Source organism: Pygoscelis adeliae, unplaced genomic scaffold (genome assembly GCF_000699105.1).
Source record: "Pygoscelis adeliae isolate BGI_AS28 unplaced genomic scaffold, ASM69910v1 Scaffold482, whole genome shotgun sequence".
NCBI classification, from domain to species: Eukaryota; Metazoa; Chordata; class Aves; order Sphenisciformes; family Spheniscidae; genus Pygoscelis; species Pygoscelis adeliae.
The window spans coordinates 508,855-532,363 of record NW_008824192.1 but is presented as its reverse complement, the minus strand read 5'-3'; the positions used below and the strand labels follow the sequence as shown (position 1 = coordinate 532,363).

General features: G+C 48.9%; 1 protein-coding gene across 1 annotated transcript; it reads right to left on the bottom strand.

Annotated features, from left to right (window-relative positions):
- Positions 1-6,608: 6,608 nt before the first annotated feature.
- LOC103925938 (chromosome unknown open reading frame, human C6orf89) lies at positions 6,609-23,220 on the bottom strand. Its single transcript, XM_009334744.1, has 7 exons — positions 23,018-23,220; positions 21,574-21,739; positions 10,140-10,294; positions 9,676-9,797; positions 8,358-8,484; positions 7,557-7,680; positions 6,609-7,151 (listed from the first exon to the last, which is right to left on the bottom strand). The coding sequence occupies exons 1-7, from the start codon at positions 23,204-23,206 to the stop codon at positions 7,066-7,068; spliced, it is 969 nt and encodes a 322-aa protein (XP_009333019.1). The 5' UTR covers positions 23,207-23,220; the 3' UTR covers positions 6,609-7,065.
- Between the last annotated feature and the right edge of the window lie 289 nt (positions 23,221-23,509).

The following is a 23,509-nucleotide window of genomic DNA, read 5'->3' as shown; positions in this document are numbered from 1 at the left end:
GTGCAGCCAGCTTCTGCTCTTAGCAGCCCACGGCTCTGGCAGTCGGATTTAAAGCACCTCCCAAAAGCAAGGAACACCCAACAGCTTGAAGATTGGGGAGGAAATGTATTTCTTTATTAGAGCACTTTCGGAGCCACACGGTACACACCCATCTCACATACTGGCCTTGATGGAGAAGCAGCAGCGCGGCTGGTGCCGAGGGCGCAGGGTCCGCTCCCCGAGACAGACCCTGTGCCTGAATCACAATCCCTGGATTGGCATTTTTCATCCAAACCTCTGCTGCTCCAAACCTCAGACGTCCCCTTAGCCCTCAGTTACGGGTCCTCTCTTCTACCTCCTGTCCCTTTTCTCCTCAACTGTAATAATAATCCCTAAGCAACCAGCAAAGCCCTGTTTTACCCAAGGGTCCTCCCCTGTCCCTGGAATGCAGCTGCGTCTAGAAACGAAGGCAACAAGATGCAACTGCTGAGAACGGTTTGCAGCATAGTAACTCCCCAGCTGGGAGTCAGAGCCCACCCTGTCCAGGCCCCTGTCTGCGCACCGGCCGTGTTGGGGGGAGAGCAGTGGGCAGCTGAGGCACGGCCCCCCCGGGGCTCCCCCAGCCTGCTGGGAAGGTGGGGGTAAGCAGAGGGTCGATGCCCCTTCCCTGTGCCATCTGGAGAAGGGTGAGCAGGAGAGGAAGAACAGGATATAGAGCGGAAATTGCCCCCAAAAAAGGGGAGCTGAGAGCCCATAGCTGCCCTCAGGGCTGGCTGGAATCTGCAGGGGCAGGCTGTGCTCCCTCCCCAGGCAGACACCTGGAGGGCTCGACATCAGGTGTCCCGAGTCGCCCCGCCATGGAGACTGTCTGGCAGAGACCCTCCAGCCTGCCTGCAGCCTCTTCCTCCCCATCTGCGATTGTGCAACCGCCCCGGCTCTGCTCCAGGAGCTGCCTTTGGGGACCGCAGGCTATTAGAAAGGATCAGCGGGTGGGCAGCTCTGGCTAGCAGAGCCAAGTTAATCACACGCTGTCGGCTCTGCCTCCCCCTCTCCCCTCCCAGCTCCCCAGGCAACGCTTTGCCATTTTTGCTTTTGCTTTGGACCACGCTGATCACCTCTCTTGCCACAACAGCTCTCCTACTGCTCCCCAAACCTCTTACCTCTGCATATTACCTTCACCTTCGTTAGGTCCAGTGTCTACCATACTCTCAATAGCCCAACAATTTCTGCAAGCAGGGTCTGAGGCTAACATCTCAACAGGCTACCTTCAACTCATCTGGTCAAACCAAAGGTTCCCATTTATTGCTAAGGCGAACTGCAGGCCTGGAATCTGGGTCAAGGCAAACCTGTCTCCGTCATGAGACACCTCAAAAGCTCTGCTGCCGCATCTCCAGAGACCTGGAGAAACATCTAGAAAGGATCAACACCGGCTCCAACTCCTGCCGGCCAGCTCGCCATGAGGCTTATGAGGAACGAGGCAGTGCTGAGAAGACCCCAACGCACGTTCTGCTCTCTGCAAACGCGCTGCGGAGATGAAGGGCCAAGCTCCACATAGCCCCTGGCACTACAGCATCCCGACTAAGCCTCGCAGGAGATAGCGCAGCAACAAGGATTAAGGAAAATGGGACGCACCGTGCTCGTGGGGAAGAGAAAACAGCCCTGGAGGAGTCACAACCGGCGCACGTGGCTCATGGGGAAATGTGAGTAACAGCCGATGCACTCGGCAAGGTCAGGCGCGGCTGCTGGCAAAGGGGGTGCAGGGCCATTTCTCAACTCCCCAACCTGCCCCGCTGGCTCTTTCCGGAGCCAACGTCTGAAGCATCGAGATTAACAGCACGAGGTCCAAGCCCCACCCTGGAGCTGACAAGCTCGTGTCCAGCCGGCATTAGGTAAGCGCATGAGGAATGCGGCTTTGCTTCTGCTCACTCAAGGAACAGCCCGTCCACCGCAGCCCCGGGGAGCCAGCAGCCTCGGCCCAGGCGACAGGAGCCGCACGCCGACACCTGACGGGGTGTGCAGGGTCTGGCTCAAGGCCAGCGGGCTCCAGCTAGGCACAGCTCCGCACTGCGGAGGAAACAAAGCCTGGTTTTCTACTGACTCGGCGTCTCGAGGGTCTTCAGCGTGGCTTCTCTGGTGCCGAACGAGGCTAACGCATTGTCCTGGTAGTAGCGGCATCTTTCTCTCCTCTACTTGCCTGTTTTTATGAACTCTGGAGGGGCTTATCATCTTCTACCCCTCAAGGTTTGGCTGAAATAAACTCAATTGTGAAGGAAGGAACAGAGGTTGTTATTAGGAAGAAAGGAGGGACAGGCAGAGCTGTCCCATCGACTTTGTTTAGGGAACCAGGCTAAAACTGACAAAACACTTTCCAAAGTGTTTCTTTTGACACTTTCCAAACAAAAGCGTTCTGCCTTTCCACTTAAAATGACACTTCCACTTAGAACCAGTGCCCTAAAAAGGGTTAAATAACCCCTCAGTGGCAGACATGCAACATGAAAAGAGGGAAAAAAAATCAGCAAAGGGGAAAAGGTGCATTAACGCTCGTATTTAATTGCAAAAAGTAAAAACTTTTTTTATTCTCCTTACATACAAATCTCATTTATTTACACACTTTACAGGCTTTTTCCAAGTATTTACAAAGTTTGCAATATATTAAATTACGACCATCCATAAAATTCTGCATTAAGTGCATATTTACATTCTTATCCGCCACTGAATTTATAGTGTTCAGCATTGAAACAGTCTTTATGCATATATAGCTTTACTTCCCAGCGCCCCTGAGCCTTTATAACATGCCTCCCCTTCCCCACAGACAGCGAGATAATGCTAAAAATAAATCACCTGTCATTTGTTTGAATCTCCAAAGCAAAGGGGAAGTCCAGCATCTCCCTTGTTTAACTCAGCAGGACAGTAAATCTATCCTTTACAAGAAGGAGTTTCCTGAAGAGGAGAATATATAGTTCTACATATAAAATTTATGAAGAGGAGAAAGTTTGGTTTGCAGGAAGCAAGAGCTCTTTGTGCACCCACGGCAAGGCCCACCAAAAGGGCCTCACCCCAGAAAGCGCTCGGTTCTCTCTCGGGGGCCACGGGGCTAAACGTGGACCACGGAGCCTGGGATTGGGCGGATCCTGCAAACTTCACTCCCCGGAGCAGCGTCACGGATGTGATAAAGGCAGGATCACCTTTCTGAGATGCTGGAGTTTGTAGAGCTTGCATCTGTAGTAACGAGATGCTCTCCTGCTCCCCACCTCCTCTCGCTCGGGGTGTTCCCACGCCGCCAGCGGGACTTGCTGCGGAAGGGCGTGCAAGGCTTGCTGCTAGAAAGCTGGGGAGGCCAGCCACCAGAGAAGGGAGGTGCTTTGATCCAGCCCAGTAAAACCAGCTTCTCTGCCAGACCATTACAGCAAGAGGACTAGCGGGAAAAGCTAAAGGCCCGAGACTCCCAGGAAACCCGACCCTAGAAAGGGAATTTGTGTGTGCAATGCCAGTGGGGAGTTGAAAGAAAAAAGAAAAAAAAAAAAATCCATAGAAACTGGCAGCTTGGCTCCCGTAGGGGATGCTGATTTCCTGGTACTGAAGTAATGCTACTCCTTTCTCCTCCTTTCAGTTACCCTGAGTTCAGGACTGACCGAGAGCAACGGTCAATGACCCCTGCTTTTGGAAACCAGCTTTAAACCACAATCCTCCTGCCCAGCTGACGGGTGACAGCCCATCTTTCTAGCCTGACAAGCGGAGAAATGACCACTCCGCATCTCTGCCCACCGGGTTCTCGGGTAGCACGGATTCCTGCGCCTCCCTGGTGTGATTTCAGAGCAGCTTTGCAGCCTCCGGGACGTCGGGTGAGCAGGAGTCCATCTCCCAGCTTGCAGGCAAAGAGCTCTAAAGCACGCAAATAGTTTTGGACAAAAACCGGGAGGCATGCGTTGACTGGGCACCCCTCTGAGCTGGCCAGGGTGGGGAGCAGGGGATTGTCCAAACCAGCACATACGCTTGGATACCCGCAAGTGCCAAAGTGAAGCTAGAGGCGAGGGAGACCACGATGGGACGCACACCCTCTGTGACTCGTCCGATCGCGTCTGTCACCGCGATGCCTCAATAGCTGAGAAAATAGCCACATTCCCCCCAGTTCAGCCTCAGCAGATCACCGGGAGCCACCAGGCTCTCTAGGGAAGTTACAGCCTCCTGCAGCCTTTGGAAAGACTCTGTGAAGCCGGAGCCCCGGATGAGGACGATGACCAGGGCTCACTTGCAGCCATTGGGCCAAGGTGTCAACATCTCCTTTTGGCCATCCTACTTTTGCCACTTTGGCCTCAGCTCCGAGTTTTCCATCCCGGCTCCTCGCCTGTGTTGCGATGCGGAAGGCGTTAGCACTACTTCTCTGGCAGCAGAAGACAGGAGCTGCTCTAGAAGCCGTGCTACAGACTGGGGCTCTGCACTCAACAGCGGCTAGGGCCAAAAATCAGCTCTTTATCAGCAGAAGAATTGCCCTCCTGTTTTAGTTTAGCAGCTAATTCCTTACAGCTTTTGGAAGAGGAAGAGAAAATATACTGAAAGTTTAAAAACAAATGATGTAAACTCCAAAGGGAGCAAGGTTGGGACATATGCAATGTATCGCCTAGACACAGATCTGGAAACTTATGCAGAAACCATAAAGTGCACTTGGAAAGCTGATCTGCAAACAGTCCAGATTCACCATCTTCTGTCCAACCAGCTGCAGCTCTTTGCAGAGGGGAGAAGCAATAAGTGAGAGCACTTTTGCTAAATAGGCACAAACCTGCCCTAGAGCTCCCCCTTTCCCCCCAATCCAAACAGCAACCGTAAACAGATCCATTTTCTCTGCTTCTTCCCAAAGGAGCCAGACAGCCACAATGGCTTAAGTGTTACTCACAAAACACCGGCATTTCGCAGACACTTGAGAATTGCCTCTGCAGCTCTTTTACAAGTTACATTCAAGGACACTTAGAAGTAACAGCATCACCAAACCACCTGCAATCTCAGCGATAACGGGTCCAGCAGGTTCTCTCCGGGTCCAGCAGGTTCTCTCCGTATGCATCTCTAACAAAATGCTCTACAGAAACGGATCAGGTACAAAACCAGTAAGAGGTGAAGTAACCTTGTCAGCCTTTGAATTTGACTTGAGAAGCTGCCAAAGTGTAAATAGCAACAGTCACTAACGAGGCCCTAATTCTGCCATCACCAAACTCATGAATTTCCATGAACTAAGACCCAGGCTTTAAGAGGAGGGAGAGGGGTGGCGTGTGTGTCTTGGCATGTACAAGATTGCATGTAGTGTCACAAGTGTAAAACACACCCCAAGCATTAACAATACTAACAGAAGTCTTATTAATCCAATTCCCTTTAATATTTTGCTACAGATTAAATTAGTCCTTTTCTGTCCTGAGAGAGTCAGACTCTCCCCCTTTGGTTCTACTAGATCTGGTGCGTGTTGGTCCAGTGTCGAGGGCCAGGCACGCAGACTGACAGGGGTGCTGGGGTTGTCCTTATTTGTTTACAGGAGAAAAACAAGCGTTATGCATAGAAATGTTTGTAGCGTCAAGGCCTCAGACTAAATTCTTTGGAGCAGGAACTGTCCTCTGCCTTATCCTTGTACGGGAGCGTCATCCCTCTTGGCAGCTTTTGTCAGACCCTAATAAGATTAGTACGATGTTTGCTCCCATTCTCCTGGTCTTGCTCAAAAAACAAACGCTGGACAGACATTTTTCCAATCTGTCATTTTATGCGTACCTAAAATATTTACAGAGGAAAAGGTTCTCGCTCCTGAGAACAGAGTTAACTTGCTTTCAAACAAAACCCCGCCCAATTCCATATTAACAACTGTGAGAGTATGTCCTGAACCCCAGCCCTGGCCTATGAGTTCAGCCTGACACATCTGTAAATGATCTTCAACAGCAGGATCAGACCCAAAGGATCAGACTTGGAAGGGACCGCAGCATCCGCAGCCTGCAAACACTGAAACCGAGCCTCTCTCAGGGCATTGGGTAAAGCAGTGCTCAAGCAACAGGAAGCATGCGAAGGCAGCTTGGAAAGGACTCAGGAAAAACCAACGTTCATTCTGAAGACAGAGTTCCAGGTCTGGAAGGAGTTGATGCAAAAAACGCCAGGGATGAGGAAGTTTTCAGGTGCTCCCGTAGGTACCCTGGGCTGGGAACGCAGGCGGCACCTCTCAAAGCAAGGAGTATATGAGAACGGTCATGCAGCCCTGGTGTCTTAGGTGCATAATCAGAAGATGAAACTTGCACAGAGCTGCTCCGCACCTAGCCCCTTCTCCATCCAGAACTACTGCACTCTCGGCACCATCACCACTAAAACTTGCACCAGTATTTTTGTAGGAAACGAGGTGGGGAAAAAAAAAAAGCAGTTACTATTTGACTCACTCACAACCTGCTGATAGAGGACCGCAGAAGAGCGATCACAAGACACAAAGAAGAGGCCTGAACAGATTCTTTTGGTACAAGAACAATGCAGTGGGTGAGGGTCTCTGCCCTTAGGCTGCAAGGCTCATCTCAGCCCTGGAGCACGGAGCCGAGATTGGCTTTGCGGGGCACACTACTGAGGCACACAGCTATGTACGTGATGGAGGGATGGGGTGGAGTTGGGACACATCACCATTCGTTCCCTTTATAGAGCTAGCCTGACAAGACAGGCTCAAAGCTTCCTCCTCAGGAGGAATGTACACAGAAATGTCACACACCCCCTCCACTCCCAAACCCCCCAGGAAGTTTCAGAAGTGCCATAATTCACAAAGGACACAAGGTGAATCTCATCCTGAGAAATCCCTCTGTTGCTCCTGGAAAAAACCCTTTGCTGCAAACCCAGGGCTTACCTGAGGGGACAGGGAAGGTCATAAATAGCTTGCGCTTCTCCCAAAATACATTTGAGGAAAGGCAAAGAATTACCTCAAGGGTCAGGAAAACAGTCATTTTTAAACACTGTAAACATGCAGGGTGGCAAAGCTGCCTGCCCCAGTTGCCCCAGCTCTATCGCTTTCAAGACGTTGCCTTGGCTTCAAAGCTGAAAGTCTTCTTGTCCTGGAAACAGCTCTGTTTTCCCACCCCACCGTCCTTAGCTAGCAGCTCCGTCACAAACAACCGCCGGCTCTGTCCCTTTGGCCATGAAGCTCATCGTCCAGTAATCTGCGCTGGCATAACCTTTGGAAGATGCAATAGAGGCCGTATTAGATGAATCCATGTTTACTGACTGCTCACATTTCCCATGAAGCAGTGGGGGTATGCAGAAGCTCTTTGGAAAGACACTGCCCTCAGTGACATGCTGGGTTTGCAACACCCGGCAGAGCATTGTGTCTTGCGTAGCCCATACCGCTCGGTTTTCACACTGAGCATCTCATGGTATCCTGTTGTTTGTGTTCCAGGTCACAAACTCCCAGTCCAGAATGATCACTCCTCCGTACTGCTACAAGCAGGCACACACCAGTTTGGAGGTGGTAATGGCACCCACCACCTTCTCAGGTGTCAGACAGGAAAGACCCAGCTGGAAGCAGTCTCCTGACTCCAAGGGATCTCCCAGACCCTGCATGCTACAGCACCGGTACTCACCCAAATCTCCAGCTTCCAGCTCCACCTTGAACATCTCACAGTGTCCTCTGCATTTTTCCAGAGGTACAACAGTCAGGGTGAGCTGTCCACTTCCAACAGCAAAGAGGCTGTGCAAACTGTAGCTCTAGGATGAGAGGACAATATTTCAAAAGCCTTGCTAGCTTTTCTTGGGTCGGTCTGATCAAACAAGCCCTGCAGCAAGGTGACCACAGGTTTGCTGCTCCCTCCAGTTACCAGTAGATCATAGCTGAGGTCAGCTGCATGCAAGGGTCCTCCTCCCCGCTTCTGTCCAAGGCAATGCAGACCCTCCACACCCACAAAGCCCGCAAGAAAATGAAGGAGGAGATCAGGCTAAAAGCCTGAAGTGTCACTATCTTCAGTGAAACGCCTCCATGGCAGGTATCTCAGAATGGGTGAGACTTACTGCCAGGAACAGCTCCTAAAAGGCAACTCTTATATGAATTCTGCCCAGCTGTACACAAAAAGATCATCCCCTCACCCAGCTACAGAGCAAGGCCAGGACATAAATGTGAACAGAGCTGGGACACCACACGGGCATCTCTAACTGCTGAGGGAGATGGACGCGGTGCACCACCCGCACAAAACTAGACAGGACTTCTGGGTAGTACAGCAACCTTGAGCTGCCACATTACGCAGGGGTGGACAGAACCGATACAACCCTAAATCCTTCTGTCAGGATTGTATCAGCTGAAAATGTCCTGGCAAATCCCCCAAAGACTTGGAGCTTCTGGAGGACAATTCACAGACAGGGAGATAACGTCTCTGGGATGAATTTCTCACCTTATTCCCCAAATCTGGATGGTGGATGAGGAAGCAGCTCTCCAGGGACACTGTCTTGGGGAAGGACAGCAAAGAGGAAGTGGGGAAAAATTCCTGCAGAATCCGAGTTTTGTTCACAGATTTGTTCCTAAATAAAACAAACCAACCCATATTAAAGAAATACCATGCAATGATAATGCTTGTATTTAAAAGGCTACTTCCAAGATCAAAATTCTTCACAAATATTCATGCTTGATAAACAGCCTGCTGATAGACCAGCCCCTAGCAGCTAAGAGCAAAATTCGACCTCTCAGCTTCTAAACCTGTGCTCCTTCATACCTTCCTCTTAGTACCTGCAGCAGGAGCACGTAAACAGGGAACATACAGATCATCATGGATGCCTAAACTTAATTTCCCTCCCCTCTTCCCTTAAAATGATCTGAGTCATTGACTGGATCCATTAATTACAAAAGATGCAGAGAGGTGGCATTGTACACAACCATAACTGAAACCACATGGCAAGGCAGGGGGAACCCAAGTCTATTCTCTAGGGCAGGGAATGCAACTGGAAAAGGCGGGATGGGGCTTGTTATTTTTACATCTCTGTCTAGTGCCTTGACATGATTAATAATTCTGTACCCTGATCATCCGTCTACCAGTGCTGCGGTCGAGAAGTGCAGCAAGAAGATCCCATCTAAGCATTAGCCAAAGCACAGACTCTACCATGCCCTTCTCCAAGTCTACTTGGACACTGCTCCTTTGCTCGTACAAATGTGCTAGAGAGCCTGCTCCACACCAGGTGGCACCTTCCCACATCACTTCTCACTCTTCTCCACATGAAGAGACTTGGCTAACACACTGGGTTGCTCTGCAACCTTAGAGAGCTCCGAATTGCTCAAACGTCTTGTAGCCACGCTAAGGGCTTTAGCGCAGTTAACAAAGGGCCAGGATTAGGGTAGGCCATTTTTCCTGCATGAGACCAGACACAAATTGCAGGATCCCTTAGCTTTCTGCTTCTTCTCAGTGTTTTGCAAAAGTCATGGCACCTCTTCTCAGTCAGCGCTAATGGTGGAGCATTTCCACTGAGCAGACAGAGGTGATTAGAAATGTAAACCCGTTGCCTCATGTGATCAGACCACAGCCCAGGTGATTAACGTACGGCCTGAAGAACAGGACCGAGCAGACACTGCAGGCAGACAGAAGACTAACCCACTCCTGTTCCCCTTCCCTCCAGCTAAAGTGCAACTTGCAAGCTCCTGGTAGTTCGCGCAAGCAAAAAGCCTGGGCACCCCTGCAGAAAGGATGTATACATCTGTCAGGTGTTTTGCCTTTGACTCACCAGGGAAAGAAAAACGGGCAGCTCCACAATTCAGCTGAATTCTCTTCTATTATAACCTCTGCCAGTTCCGGATCCTGGGACTGAAAATGCTTCAGTTCTTCATAGGAGAGATGCTGCCCTGTCTTAAACGACACAAAACAAAGATAAAAGCTGTGCACCTGGGGTTCCTCCCTGCTCCCATTTCCATCCCGCCAAAGAACGCGGGATGGAAGGCATCAAGAGGCACATCTGGATTGCTAAGTTTCTAACCACAATGATAATTAGTCAGAGGAACAACTTGCTAAGGATGCAGTGAGCTCCTCACTCCCTGACATCTTTAAGCTGGGGCTAAACGTCATCTTAGATATATGTTCTACCTCAATCAGCAGTTTGAGTTTGTGGTTGAAAATACTGGACAGGGATCTTTGGCTGGTACTATTCAAGAGTTCAGACTAATCATCCAGCCTTTCAAATCCATGCATTACCTTGATTAGAAAAGGCTGAGACCTCTGGAGCTTTTCTGATAGTTCTCCGAAGTCTGTCACTATCTGAAGGCTTTTCACAGCAGAACAGACCGTGCAGTTTGCGGGAAGCGTAGAAGTGTTCTGTCTGCAACCTGCTGCCCACCAGTCCTGGCATTCTTGGGAGGAAACAAGAGAAACATATTTAATAAGACCAAAAATGAAATGGAAAGGAGACAGACTCGATGATAAACGCATTATCCCTAACATGAAACACTGAGATTTCTTATAGCTTCCGATGGCTGTAAGTTACTCAAAAAGAGCAAGCTTCACCAGGGCAGGGAACTCATCACCGAACGTTTCCAGCACAGGCTGAAGATTTTGGAGATACGGCTCGGGGTTGTGACAAATGGGAGAGCTTCACGGAAATTCCAGTCCTCTGTATATATGAGGCATACAGGCTAAGTTACCCTTTCATTATCAATAGAAGGATGGCAACCACCATATATAGTGCAAAAAAGCTGAAATAAGTCCACAAGCAAAAGAGCAATCCCAACATGTTATCAAGGAGACACCAAGAAGGCATGAGGAACCCCTGGACCACAACTAAATTTTAAATCCGTTTTAAATTCCAGAAATCGTCGTTACACCACAATCGGCTGAACTGGCCTACAATGAACACTGCGTATGTTTACACCTTCAAAAATTCAACTTTTACGTAAAACCATTACTTGATGCCTATATCCTGCCTCCCTCCTCCAACTTAACAGCCCTCCCAGCACAAAAAAGTAAGTAAACATTAACAGAAGAGACCTGTTGCAGCACTGAACGAACAGGACAAGAGCCGATAACGCTGACTGCCCCATGTATTTCTATGCTAAAGGATCGGCAGGAGCAGCCGCCGCACTAAAAGGACGCAGCTCTCATTTTGTGGCAGTGACAGCCCTGGTTCTGCAGCCTTAATCCACTGGGGAGACGTTTAACTCGAGCAGTGGCAGCAAAGCCACGCAAATGCCTGATCTGTCGGGGTGGGTTAGGAAAAACCCAAGGCCTAGGACACAACTGACACGAAACGTCCAGAGATCTGTCCTCACGACAGGCCCACCCAACCCGTTCGGTGCCAGCACGTGTCAAAACAGCTCATGTCTCCTGGACGTTGCTGTAGGCCACCCACTCGGGAAACAGAGCGGATGGGAAAGGGGAGAAAGAAGAGATAGTGGAGCCTGTCTGAAAAATAAAGTGGGGAAACAAGGATGCACAGCAGCTTTTCAGGGGGGGAAAAAAACCCCGCACGCAGCCTGCTTGTTACTGCCATCGTGGTTTCCAGCCACACTCCCCCTCCTGCACGTGGATCATAACTGATGAACAGAACTTAATAGGAAAGCTCTTGTTTTATTTTTCCCTCCGACATCTGCAACAGACAAACAGGAATGTTACAGAGGATTTAGGTTCATTGGGACATAACAACAAGGAGCAGATTAGGCTTAATTTTGCTTTTTTTCTCTCTAAATATCTCCAGTCAACTCCCAAATGCTGCATTTCCCACCCTACTGCTGGGATGTGGACTGAAAGGGACCAGGATATAATTCCTGGTCTTTCTGGAAGACCCATCTACACTGCTTTCAGGGAAAGGGGTAAAAAGGCAAAACAAAGTGTAAAATCCTTATTGCAAGCAGAAGTCCTGCTCCCATGAGAAACTGCTCCAACGTACTTTCCCTCCCTGCTCACAAGAGAAAAAAGAAAATCTTTGTTCCACTGCCTGTAGAAAGCTTCAATTTTACAACAACAAAAAAACCTCAACTCACAAAAAACAGCTGGTCAGTGACAGGAAACAAAAGGCTGAAAGATCTCACCAGAGGAAGGGCAGTTGCCATGAAGAGAACAAGAAAACATATCTTATGGTCTCTCATCATACAGGGAGTAGCAACACTATAATTTCTTTCTGGGCAAAACTTAGAAACCTCATCCCAGAGCATTAAGCACAGTTGTCCCAAAATTTTCTCTCTGGGCTCAGGGCAGTACCCCACGTAACGGGATGCTAATCAGCTTGACAGTATAGAGCTTGATTCCTCTTTTGAGCTAGGCTGCGATATTTGCATTCTCAATTGCTCGATTCAGGAGGTTATTTCTTTTCCCCATGAATAACCCAAGCGGAGCACGGTTGAGACGCATTTCAAATGCCGCAAGTGGGGTTGTGGGATTTTTTTTTTTTTGTAATTAATCTTTTAGATTTATTGTTGAGGGTGTTAGTCTGTGCACCAGCATGCGTGTGACTGGCATGACAAGTACGGGTAGCAAGAAGCGCCTGCCCTTCCCAGGGAGGGAGGGAGGGAGGGAGAAGAGACCGCGCGCAGAGGAGAGGGCATGCAACTGCACACTGGGGACCAGAGCAGGAGTTTTACCGAGGACGCTTATTCTCTCTTTCAATTACCCTCCCTGCATTCCTTTTACATTATCACCCTGCCCAGACACCCTGGGGGATTATTTTGGTTTAAGTCGAGCGCGCTGTCTGTGCGCACACACAGTCTGCTCAGAGATTGAAAAGAAAGATGCACTCTTCATCCCAGCGCAACTGTCACGTGCAGCCGTCACACGATGGTCCCATCCATTCGCACTCAAATGTTAAAGTGCTGGGCGTGTGCAATTATCCCTGTGGAGTTTGAGTGCAGGAAAGCAGCTGTAGTATTGACACGTACAACTATCCATTACGCGACAAAAACGCAGGCCAGTCCCAGCTAATCTCTCCTCCATGCTTGTGCTTTCTCACCCCTCTTTGAGGAGCAGCTTCAGTTTGTTAAGCAGAACCTCAGCTCCCCATCAGTCATACCTACCTAATATTTGCTTTTATGCTTTATTAGCTCTCCAGAACAAGAGCTGTCTTCTCCCCTGTGTCAGGATAACTCCTAGCAGAGCCAGGGCTGGGGAATTCCAGCTGCTAACACAGCACAGACGAAGAGATAACAACTTTCCTTAAAACACATTTATGATTAATGCTAGAAGGAGTTTATGACTATACTTTCCACTATGCAGAAAAATAATTTTCAACTCACAGTCAATTTAAAATGAGTACCCCGCCCTTCTTGGCCATTTTCACAGAGGATCTCCCAAGTTTTTTGGCCGTCCCCAGAACTACAGAGGGGTGTGTGAGCACAACCCCAGAGATGCTGGGTGTGGACGATCAGATTGGAAGCTAAGAGGTTACTGAGAAGACCTGGCCCTGCTTCTGCCCGTTGCAGCAAAGCAGTAAAACTTATGGAAACTTGCCCACATAGATCCGAAGAGCAGGACCTCAGCAACAGCCCTGGTCTCTTTAGGGACCATATGGAGGGCAAAATATCAGCCTGCCGCTGCAGCAGGTTCAAAGGGAAGCCCTGTAGCAGGGGGACCTTTCGCTCCAGCAAGATGCAAGAAGCCAAGGGCTGCTCCTGACCCTAACGAAGTGTTGAAAACGTAAAACCTCCTGCGTGTAGAACTGCAGGTGCTGAGGCAGCTTGCTGGCTCCCCACCAAGCTGGTTTGCTCCCCAGCACTCAGGGCTGCAAGGCTGAAGAAGTCTCCAGCAGGCAAGCGAGAGGTACGTCTGCACAGGAAAGCCTGGTCCATGGGAAGGGGAACTCCCCCAGGACTTCACAGTCCCCCCAGGTCTTCTGTCCTTATGGGTTGCAGCTACCATCACCCACGATAACTAGAGGAAAGCTCCCCAGAGGGCTGTCTAATGCACTAAGCAGCTCCACAATCTGCAAAGGTCGGTTCCAAATCTCCGACTCCTCTTTCTGAGGCTGACTCTATTTCCCAGTCCCACCACAGAACTCATGAGGTACCAGTGCTAAGAGCGTTCAAGCAAATTCAGCAAGCCGAGGATGAACTCGGGGCCCTCGAGAAGGACTGGCCTGTGCACTGAATATTCACAAGGTATTTCTCTGTCCTTTTTTGTAGATCCATTGTACAAGCCCGGCTGTTCCATTAACACCCACACCACCTTTGGACTGTCCCTCACAGGATCCAACGTACCATCAAGAACTACAAAAATACTTGTAATCAGGGTAGGTGAGCAGGTAAACCTCAGGGCTCTCAAAAAGCATGACCAACTCTACACTGGCCAATTCAAAGGTAAGCTCAGGATGGGGGTAGACTCGCCTGGGCCCGACCCAGTGATTCATTTATGGTAATGCACTGACAGCCACAACCTTGTTCCTACGTGCTAGATCCAACAATGAGAAGATGCTGATCTCCACTTCTACAATGTCTCCCCACAGCTTTGTAAAAGTTGGGGAATTTTTCAAGGTGGATCTGAAGAGAACCTTCAAAGGAAGGGATTAAGATCTCAGCCTACCCTCTGCTGTCTGCAACCATACTTTCCCCTCGGCCAAAGGGGCCCTTTACAGACGTGCATCTGACAGCCCATGGGATACTTACCTCCTCCATTCATTTTCACAGCAAAAGCCCAACTACAAGCTGGTTCTTATGGCTGACATAGGGCAGAGCTTTTTAAGAGACATTCAATCCCACCTGTAAGATTCCCAATGATGAAGGGGCCACGAGATCCTCAGTGCTCTGATGTCCAATTACTATCACCACAGAAGGGCTGCAGCTCTCCCTCCAGTTGGAAATATCTAGCTTCCAGATGCTGGATTTCACAGTGCTGTTTTCCATTATTTTAAGGACAGGGATTTGCAACGTCTAGCCCTTAACCTAAAAGCAAAGTTGCAGCTCATAACCTACTGTTATTGCTTTGACAGCCAAAGAATATGCAGGCCAGGTTGTTCTTGCTCCTAAGATACGACTAGCCACGTGCCACGTTGGGACCACTGCAGACTTATAGATACTATATTCCTCAAGTCAATAGCTTGTTACTTGTGCTATGTCATTGCAGCAGGAGATACTATATGCTTATCACCATGCCCCCTTTCCCAGATCTTACAGAAAGATAAAACAGTATTTTAAAAACTCAAAGCAATTTACAGACATCAATTCACAATCACATCCTATCACTTGAGTAAATCTCATCGTTCCTACTTCACAGATATAGAAATTAAGAGCTCTGTAGTTACTGTGTGGCACAGTTCAGAGGAGACATTCGGAGCACTTCGTTGCAAAAGCAACATTTCCCAAGCTCCATCTTGCTGAAATTTTTCACTAGGCTAAAAATTAATTTGATCATTTATAATGTCATGTCAAAGTCAGGCTAAACTGATGGGTTCTTGAGTAAGTCAGACAGGAATCACAATTACAGTGTGGAAGTCCTGATTAAGGAATGCATCACAGTGGGGTTTTAAATATATACTACAAAGAGGGTCCCTGTTCAGCACAAGATCCTCACCTCTTTCTCATATTGAACTTTTTTGTAGCTTTGCGTATATTGAATATATTTATGCCAGGAGAAGAAAGTACCTCCCAGTTTGGTTCATAGCATTTTTAGGAACAGCTAACAACAAAATAACAGCTACAGATAAACCCATCAAGAAACCCTTATTTTTGTTCTGGGTAAAAAGTCAACAGCTCGAAGAACTACTCATTCATTTCACTAATGGGTAACGGCTGGTCAAACAACCGAAGGATGATTAGTCAATCTCTAGCAAAGCACAAAAATGATTTTGATCCAACAAGACATTGTGAAATCAAGTCTGCTCAGCCTAGCCCAAGAGGAACTCACAGTCCACTGGGGCGAAACAGCATTATTTCCAGGAGAAATCTGCACCTACCAATCCAGAAAACTGAAGGCAGGGACCAAGCTGTCAGGAGAGCCTCCCAAGTCCACTCCAGCCTGCACCCCTGGTTACGCGCCCTAGAAGGCAGCTTGTGCTGCTCTGGCAGCGTCTGCATGAGCAATCTGGCTCGGAGGAACAGCACGCCTCTGAAGCAAATCCCTCCCGGTTGCTGCCACTTGCCTGATGGTGGCTTGAGTCTGTAAAAGGTTTGACATGCCCGTATCACTCGTTCAAACAGGGCTCTGCTAGGCTGCTAAATGCCTCTGCCAACAGGGCACGTATGGCACACTCGCTCTCTTTCCAGGGAAGCAAATCCAAAGTGGCAGAATAAGTGAATAAGAGAATTCACTTACTCTGCAAACGAGGAAACAAGAAATTCTGGAGGCATGAAAATATAGAAGCAAAAGGAAGAGTTTTTCACGTTCTGGATTACCACAATGATTTGGAGTTAGTTTACTGTCAGCAAATCCAAATAAACAGTCCACTGGCTGAATGGAGGCCAAAGTAAAGCAGTGTATGAAAACAGCTTGGCACCACCCTGCACTGCAAGGTCAGCCTTTTTTCTCCCCCCTTTGAACGAGCCAACACACGTCTGTTGGTCACTTTCAGGTTATATTACAAAAGGGTTGTTTACACACACACACAAAAAAGATCAGATAAACTGGCAGCTGCACGGGGATGGGAGGGAGCCCTGCACAGTGCTGGAAACCACATCACGCTCACATCCACCTCAAAATGCTCCAGCCCCCCGAGCGGGTACATGAGAATATGCATGAACGCACGAGCAAACCAGCTTGACTTTGCTTAGGAAAAAAAAAAGTAAGATCCTTTGTGAGCAAGAGGAGAAGGCCATGCTCCAGGCAGAAAGAAGTTGGAAATCAGATCCTGCTTTACCTCCCAAGCAGCTTTGTTGTGCAACCCTTTCATTCAGAGCAGGCCCATGTTCCCTGGGCTCATGCATCACTGAACCCAGCAGGTCAGATGCAGCATGGGCTGCAAAACCCAGGGGAAAGGCTGGCTGAATACCCGGGTGCTTAGCCCACGTTGCACTCAAGAAGCAGAAAGTCCACCCTCGTGTAGGACAGGCGTGCTGGATGCTCCCTTTCTGCACAGAGCTGCGCTAAGGATAAACACGCTTCAGGGCTACAGTAAGAGGGGAGAAGAGGAGTGTGAGAAGTGGAGACAAATGTGGCGGTGGCTGGTCCATCTCAGGCTGCCTGCAAAGCGTTAAGATCAGAAAGAAGCCAGGACCTGGCCAGGCGCCAAGGCAAGCCTCCAGCTAAATTGAAGGTGGCCAGCCAAGAGGCAGAGGCTGCTGTCCTCTCCCAGTAACCCAGCCTGCTGTGACCCATCCCCACAAATAGCTCTCACACCCGGCAGGCCTTGGGACGTGACAGTGACAGGCCATTTACAAGGTGTTCCTTAAACACAGCTCCTCCAGCAGGGTTCCCTTTTCTAAATTAGGTGATGTATAAAACCCATAAATATGATTTTAGCCCTACTGGTCTAGGCAAAAAGGGGTATTTAACACAAGGAGTCTTCTCCAAGCTGAGGGTAACTTGCACAGGATCCCTTTTCCAACACTGAGCTACGTGTGTGCTTGCGTCTGATTTTAGGTGTGCTGAGCAGCTACTGATCCAGTTGATTTTGAACTGTGTAGGATGTATGCAGTCAGGACCAGGTCTCATTATTAGAAGCAAAGTTGGATGTTCCTTGAGGTCATTACAACCCCCTGCTATCAGTCCAACGTGCAAATCGTCACGTTGTTGGATGAGAGCCTGTTTGCCACTGACTGACCCACTCTGCTGAGGTTTTTGAGCTGCAAGGACTGAATTTACCATGGGCAGACAGACAAGTTAATGTAAGAGCAACTTAACGCTCTGCTCATCACGTCATTGCTCTGTGTGGCTGGCAGGGAACAGTTATCAACCAGCTGACATTAAAATTCATATTTAGGTATTAACAAAGGTATAAGGATGTCACACAGTTGTGAAGGGAAGAACCACTGAAAAACAGGCAGAGTGACCACCACTGTGGTTTTAAAACTTCTGTTAAAAAAAGAGAAAATCCTTTTTCATTCGGCTCCGATTACTTTGAAAGCTTATTATATTACTTCCTAACGCTTGCAGGGGAGAGGGAAGTACTCATACCCCTGCTTTGCACCAGAGAACTGAAACACAGAGGAAATAATTTGTCCGTCCCAGCCTATGTCAGAGAAGAGAAACGAATCCAGGTTACATAGGCCCTACTTTCTCCTTGGAACAGCACTAGAAAGTCTTGAGTTAACCCATGTCCCCACCCAAAATCCACTGTGTTCCTTATAACGGGTAGAGCCCAGAGGTCAGCAAACCCTTCGCCTCCCTGGGGGCTACCTGAAGCGCTGATCTACCCGGCTAACAGCCGCACGCTGCCCCAGTGAGAGGCATTTCCCCCAGCCCGGAGCAGGCAGCGTGACCCAGCACTGGGGCTTTCACAAGCTCTGCGTAAACGCGAGCTCAGGAAGAGCAAATGCAAACCACATTTCTGCAGAACTTTTCCCCAACCGAAGGGACCTTGGTTCCTAGCCTTGGGAAAACAGCTGAAAAAGAGGCATGGACGCCAAACCCAAGGGTCTAAGAGTCAGCTTTGAAGAAACAAAGGGTGGGAACATTAGTTTTAAATGGGAATTGATCCGGGGGAGAAAGCCGGCAAGCAACAGAGCAGAGACAGGCAAAAAGGAAATTTACTTTGGACCTAATCCTACAAACTTAACCCAAGAGCGAGCTTTGTGGACACTGCTCCTCACCTCAGCTGCTCAAAGGTCCACCCGCAGCCACTGACAGACAGGCAGCCCTTGTCTTCCACAGCACGGCTCTTGAGGTGGCAGGGGCGAGGATGAAGATGAGAGTGAAGGCAGGTCACCCTCAGCTGGAGGGAGAGGGGAGCAGTATCCTGCACCCTTGCTCCTCCCAAAGCCTCACCACCACTCTAACGTGGGGCTCTGGCTCTCGGGGGAAACCAGGCATCCGAGGTCCCCTTGTTCTGCAACACAAACCTGGCTGCTCAGCCCACATCTACCAGGGGACTGGGCTCCAACCTGCAATCCCAGAGACAGGAAAATCCCTCCTGAGCGGGCTCAGGAAGCACAGCACAGCCCCAAACCGCAGCCCCGCGCAGGCAGGCTGCCCCTGCCTGCCCAGGTGGCTTCAGGCCCGGAGGAAGCAAACCGGACCACCCATGTGCCCACGCTCACCACAGCCAGGCTTTGTCTGCACCACGTTGGGCGGCGCGGCCGGGGGAAGTCTGCCAGCACTGCCGGTGGGCCAAGGCAGCCTCCAAACTGCTAACAGGTGGCTTTCAACAAGAACAGCCCAAGCTGGATTTGAACTGTTGCCCGAGCACAGAAAGCTCCAAGTTTCATCCTCAGCCCCCTCAAAAAATTAATCTACCAGGATCTACACAGAGAAAGGAAGAGGAGCCTGTATGTCAAGTCCCTTGGTTAGTGTTTTTCTCTGCTGCTCAACCTCCTTGCACAGCGCCTTCTCCTATGCAAGCATGCACCAGAGAACGCTAGACCTGCTTGCAAGACCTCCCGGCCTTATGCTCACATCAACAAACAGGACGGCAAGATGTGTAGCTTTACCCCTTCCCTTGAGCAGGCCACAAGGGCAAAATTAAGGGCAAAACATTACATCTTGCACAAGGCAGGGCTGAAAGAGAGCTCGGGAGACCACTCAGCCCCAAGCCATGAAACTCCCTCTTCCGGATCCCTGCTGGATGGCTTTACCACGGTCCACTCAGCAGCAAGCCGTGAAGTTGACACCAGGGCTGCTGGGACAGCCCCGGTGGCCGCAGCTGCCTGCCGGGAAGCCAGGACACGAGGGATTCCCACAGGAACCCAGCCAAGGTTCAGCCTGGGTGCTGCACTCTCCCATTCAAATAGCTGGGGTCTAGTCCAGTTTCTTTTGCTGAGGCGAGATCAAAGTTACCCCAGTCATCCCTAGCGAATCTGTTAATTGGTGCATGCTGTGGTTTCCACCACAACCTGTTGGAAAAACAGAGCGGGAACTGCCTCGTCCCCTCTGTACCTCCCCTCCTTTCCCCAGAACTGGCTTGCTGCCCACCCTATTGCTCATCACTTCAGAAGATTTCCGGGACTCATGGAGGCATAAGGGATTTTATATGCATTTAAACAACAGCCTCGCATCCCTCCTCCCCGTCCATCCTTCCCTTCTCTTTTCCCCTGCTCCTTTGCATGTTTCCCTATCTCCTCCCCATTCAGCTGGTTTTCCCATCAATAGCCCAGACTTGCTCCTACTCTTATTTATCTTCACAGCAAGACACTCGTGATTTCAGGCAACCCCTCTCCTAGAAACCTTTTGCTGTCCCAAGAAACCTCCCTGGGCTCTCCCCATCCAAGGGGGCCCTGCGGCATCTGAAGGAAGAACCTGTCAACTTTCTGAACAAAATTTCACTGAAGAATTACGAGCATTAAGGTTCCCGTTGGTTTCCTTCTCCATACAGCCACAGAGGGATGTGCACAGACTCCTGTCAACACTGAAATGCATTAGATTAAGCCGGCTACTAATGTCAGGTGGCTATCAGAGCCATCTCCTCACCTTTGTTTTTTCCTCCCTGTGAGAGATCCCAGTGTTTAAGGAAGGAGGTGAACAATGGGGGATACCCCACCCCACCCATACGAACCCGAATCAACAGAAATCCCACGTGTCAGCGGAAGAGAGGGAGACACACAGAGAAAATGCAGAACGGCGCTGGCATTTCAGGGCGCCCTTTTTAGCTAGGGCAGGAAGGTCAGAGCCAGAACAGACAACTCCAACACAATGAGCTGCCAAAGCTAAATATAAACCCATCGAGGGCATGGATACAGGAGTTTGTTTTTACAGTGAGCCGACAGACGATCAACATTGTGCCACATCCCTGCTCAAAATAATTCACAGCTTTATCATTACTGACAGTCTTTGTATTTTATCAAAGAGGCAGAGCCCATGCTTACACCCATTTGCCCGTCTAAGTCAGTGGAAATGATTAACTGAGAATGACAAATACTCAAACTTTTCCATTTCTATTATGCCAGTCTAGGAAAATCTATTACGTTCCTCTCCCGTGATGGGACCACATCATTAGGGAGCCACTTATCTAGCTTCCTCACACACACACATTACCCTTAATGTTACGTTAACTGCTATAAACACCGTAGCTCTCAAGCCCACAGTCCTTTCCCAACATGCCACTTGGCAAAAACTACTTTTCCTTAAACCCGGCTCACATGTTGAGGTTTCTACACTTTGCTCACAGATATCCAGATTTGGTTGACAAACTCTTTTTGCCTGCTTACTCAGAAAAAATAAAAAAAAAGGTGACATTTACCCAGCATAGCTATCTCGGTATGATTCTGAGATTCTCCGAACTCTGCAGATTCTCACAACTGCAGAGATTTTTAGAGGAAGGGGAACTCTTGTGGAAGAAAAAACCTGAGGTGTTAAAAGCAGGAAAAGAGAACGTGCAAGAACAAAATGAAGTTAAGAGATGAAATATGCTCCAGCCCCAATGAATGGAAGGGAAAGCACCCTAGCTAGAATTCAGGATGCTATTTTTAAGTACAGCGGTAGGAAAAGAGACAACCATGGTGCCATGCCAGTAACACATTTGTTATTTGATGCCCAGGGAAACAGCCAAATGATTCACATGGCTGGTATTTAAACTGGGTATTTCTTGCTAGGCTTATGTTAGGCAGAGAAATCATTTCCTTACTCTCGAGCATGTACTTCTTGGCAATGGGCAGAGAGAGCAGCCGGATGTGACTGATGAGGGAGCCCCAGGCATGGGCTCTGGAGAGGGGAGCTTCAGGCGGCAGCGGGCTGTATGGCTGGATCACGAAGTAAACAGTCAGCAAGACCAATCCCAGTGTGAGCAGGCCCTGCGAGAGAAAACAGGCACGTAGTTAATTATACTGCAGCGAGCTGATGTGTCTTCAGAACAGGACACACCTTCTGGCTGGTATCAAAGGGTTGTGGCTGTGCGCTGTAAGATGAACACTCAAATTTTTGCTGTGGCTCCTCGTTCAACTGCAACGCTATTTACGTACACAGAGTTGTCACTCAGTTTTATTGTTAGGGCTGTCCACGGACGAAGTTAAGCAGCCTTCAAACCCAAGCCACACAACTCTGTTCATATATTTTAGCACTGCAAATAATCCAGCACCAGAGCAATGAGGATTATCTACAGACAGTTCCGATTCGTCCCACCTCATCAAATAAAAGCTTGCACTTCTGCCATACCTCTTACACAAGGTTTTCAAGGCTTTTTGCAAACAGCCGTCAAGCCTCGAAACGCTTTGGCAGAGTTGGCACCAGCTCCCTCCTCCATACCAGAATCCCAAATAAGCCTTAAAGAGATGACATGACGCATTTCTCCTCCTGGCCAAAGTCAAAGTGAATCAACAGCAAAAACAAGAACAGAAGCTGAAAGTTCAAATTTCCAATTTCCTGTTCTCCTGCCTCGTTTTACAGCTTTTTATAGGACGTGAGGAAGAAAGCTTGAATTTTTTTCTAAATAGAAACCATCGTGATGATTTTGTAAAGATGACACTAAAATATTACTGAATATTATGCCAGAGGGAAGTTTCTAATCCTTCTAGCAAACATCTTGAACCTACCTAACATTAGCATCCTTTCTCCCACTTTGCAAAACTTTTTACAGTGTCTTTTAGTTAAGGTCTCAAAGCATTTTTCTAGCATCAGGCAGCATGGCAACAGGTTTATTTGATAAACGAGAAGGAGAATAAAGACAGGTAGAAGCTTGCGACAGGGTCAGAAACAGAACCCGGATCTCTTCATTATTCAACCCTGAACTTTAAGATAATCTCCCTCCTTCCTCACATTTCCACTGGGGGTGCTGACACTGGGAATCTTTGCCTGAAGAATCAATCCAAGTCTCATTCTTTAATAATTTAAGGAGAGAAAGGTGTTGACATGTTAAACTTCCAACACACATGAGCAATTTCAAATCTCGGTCAGCTGTCTTCTGTTTCCAAACCAGCTCATGGGACGAAGGAAGCAAGCTACACTTCACAGCTTTTTAAATAAAGAACTCGGAAAAATTCATCAAGAAAATGCAATGGGAAATAAAAGGCTCAGGTGCAAAAGGAGAACTTCCGACCCTCAAGCGGTCTGTGCATGCACAAAAGACATCTTACCTTGTAGAGAGCCACTAAGATAGGGTACCGCGGAGGTCCTCTTTGGGGTTCGTTTCTTTCCAAGAGCTGCTTGATGAATTTCTCAATGGCTTTTTCTGACATCCCACACTGGTGGCCAGTCTGCCTCACTAGATCAATCGTCTCTGATAGCTTGTCATAAATGCTGAGCTCATTGGCCGAAAGCTCCATGGCCTCCGATGAAAAATCCCTGTGGAGAGATTCAGTATGTTAACAGAAAACACGCTCCAGCCGTACAGCTCAACACCAGCATGTGCAGAGAGATCACAGGAACATCGCAATGTCTAGGCAAGAAGGAAGGCTTCTCTGGAGCAAACCTGTTTGCAGCCAAAGGCACAACATTCAGCTGCAGTCCTAGTAGTCTCTGCTGGTTCAGTATCTCCCGGGGACTGAAAGAAGCCGTGAAATTTCCTGACAAGAAAGAACCGGCCGAGATTTGCAGCTTATGTAAGTGAACAAAGCTTCCCAGAAATC

Excerpts from the sequence above, each read along its gene's own strand:
- LOC103925938 (XM_009334744.1), bottom strand. The coding sequence starts at position 23,206 with ATGGAGCTTTCGGCCAATGAGCTCAGCATTTATGACAAGCTATCAGAG. Across the intron at positions 8,485-9,675 it reads TGCCCGTTTTTCTTTCCCTG|GAACAAATCTGTGAACAAAA; the intron begins GTGAGTCAAAGG and ends TGTTTTATTTAG. Across the intron at positions 7,152-7,556 it reads GCTGGAAGCTGGAGATTTGG|GTTATGCCAGCGCAGATTAC; the intron begins GTGAGTACCGGT and ends CATCTTCCAAAG.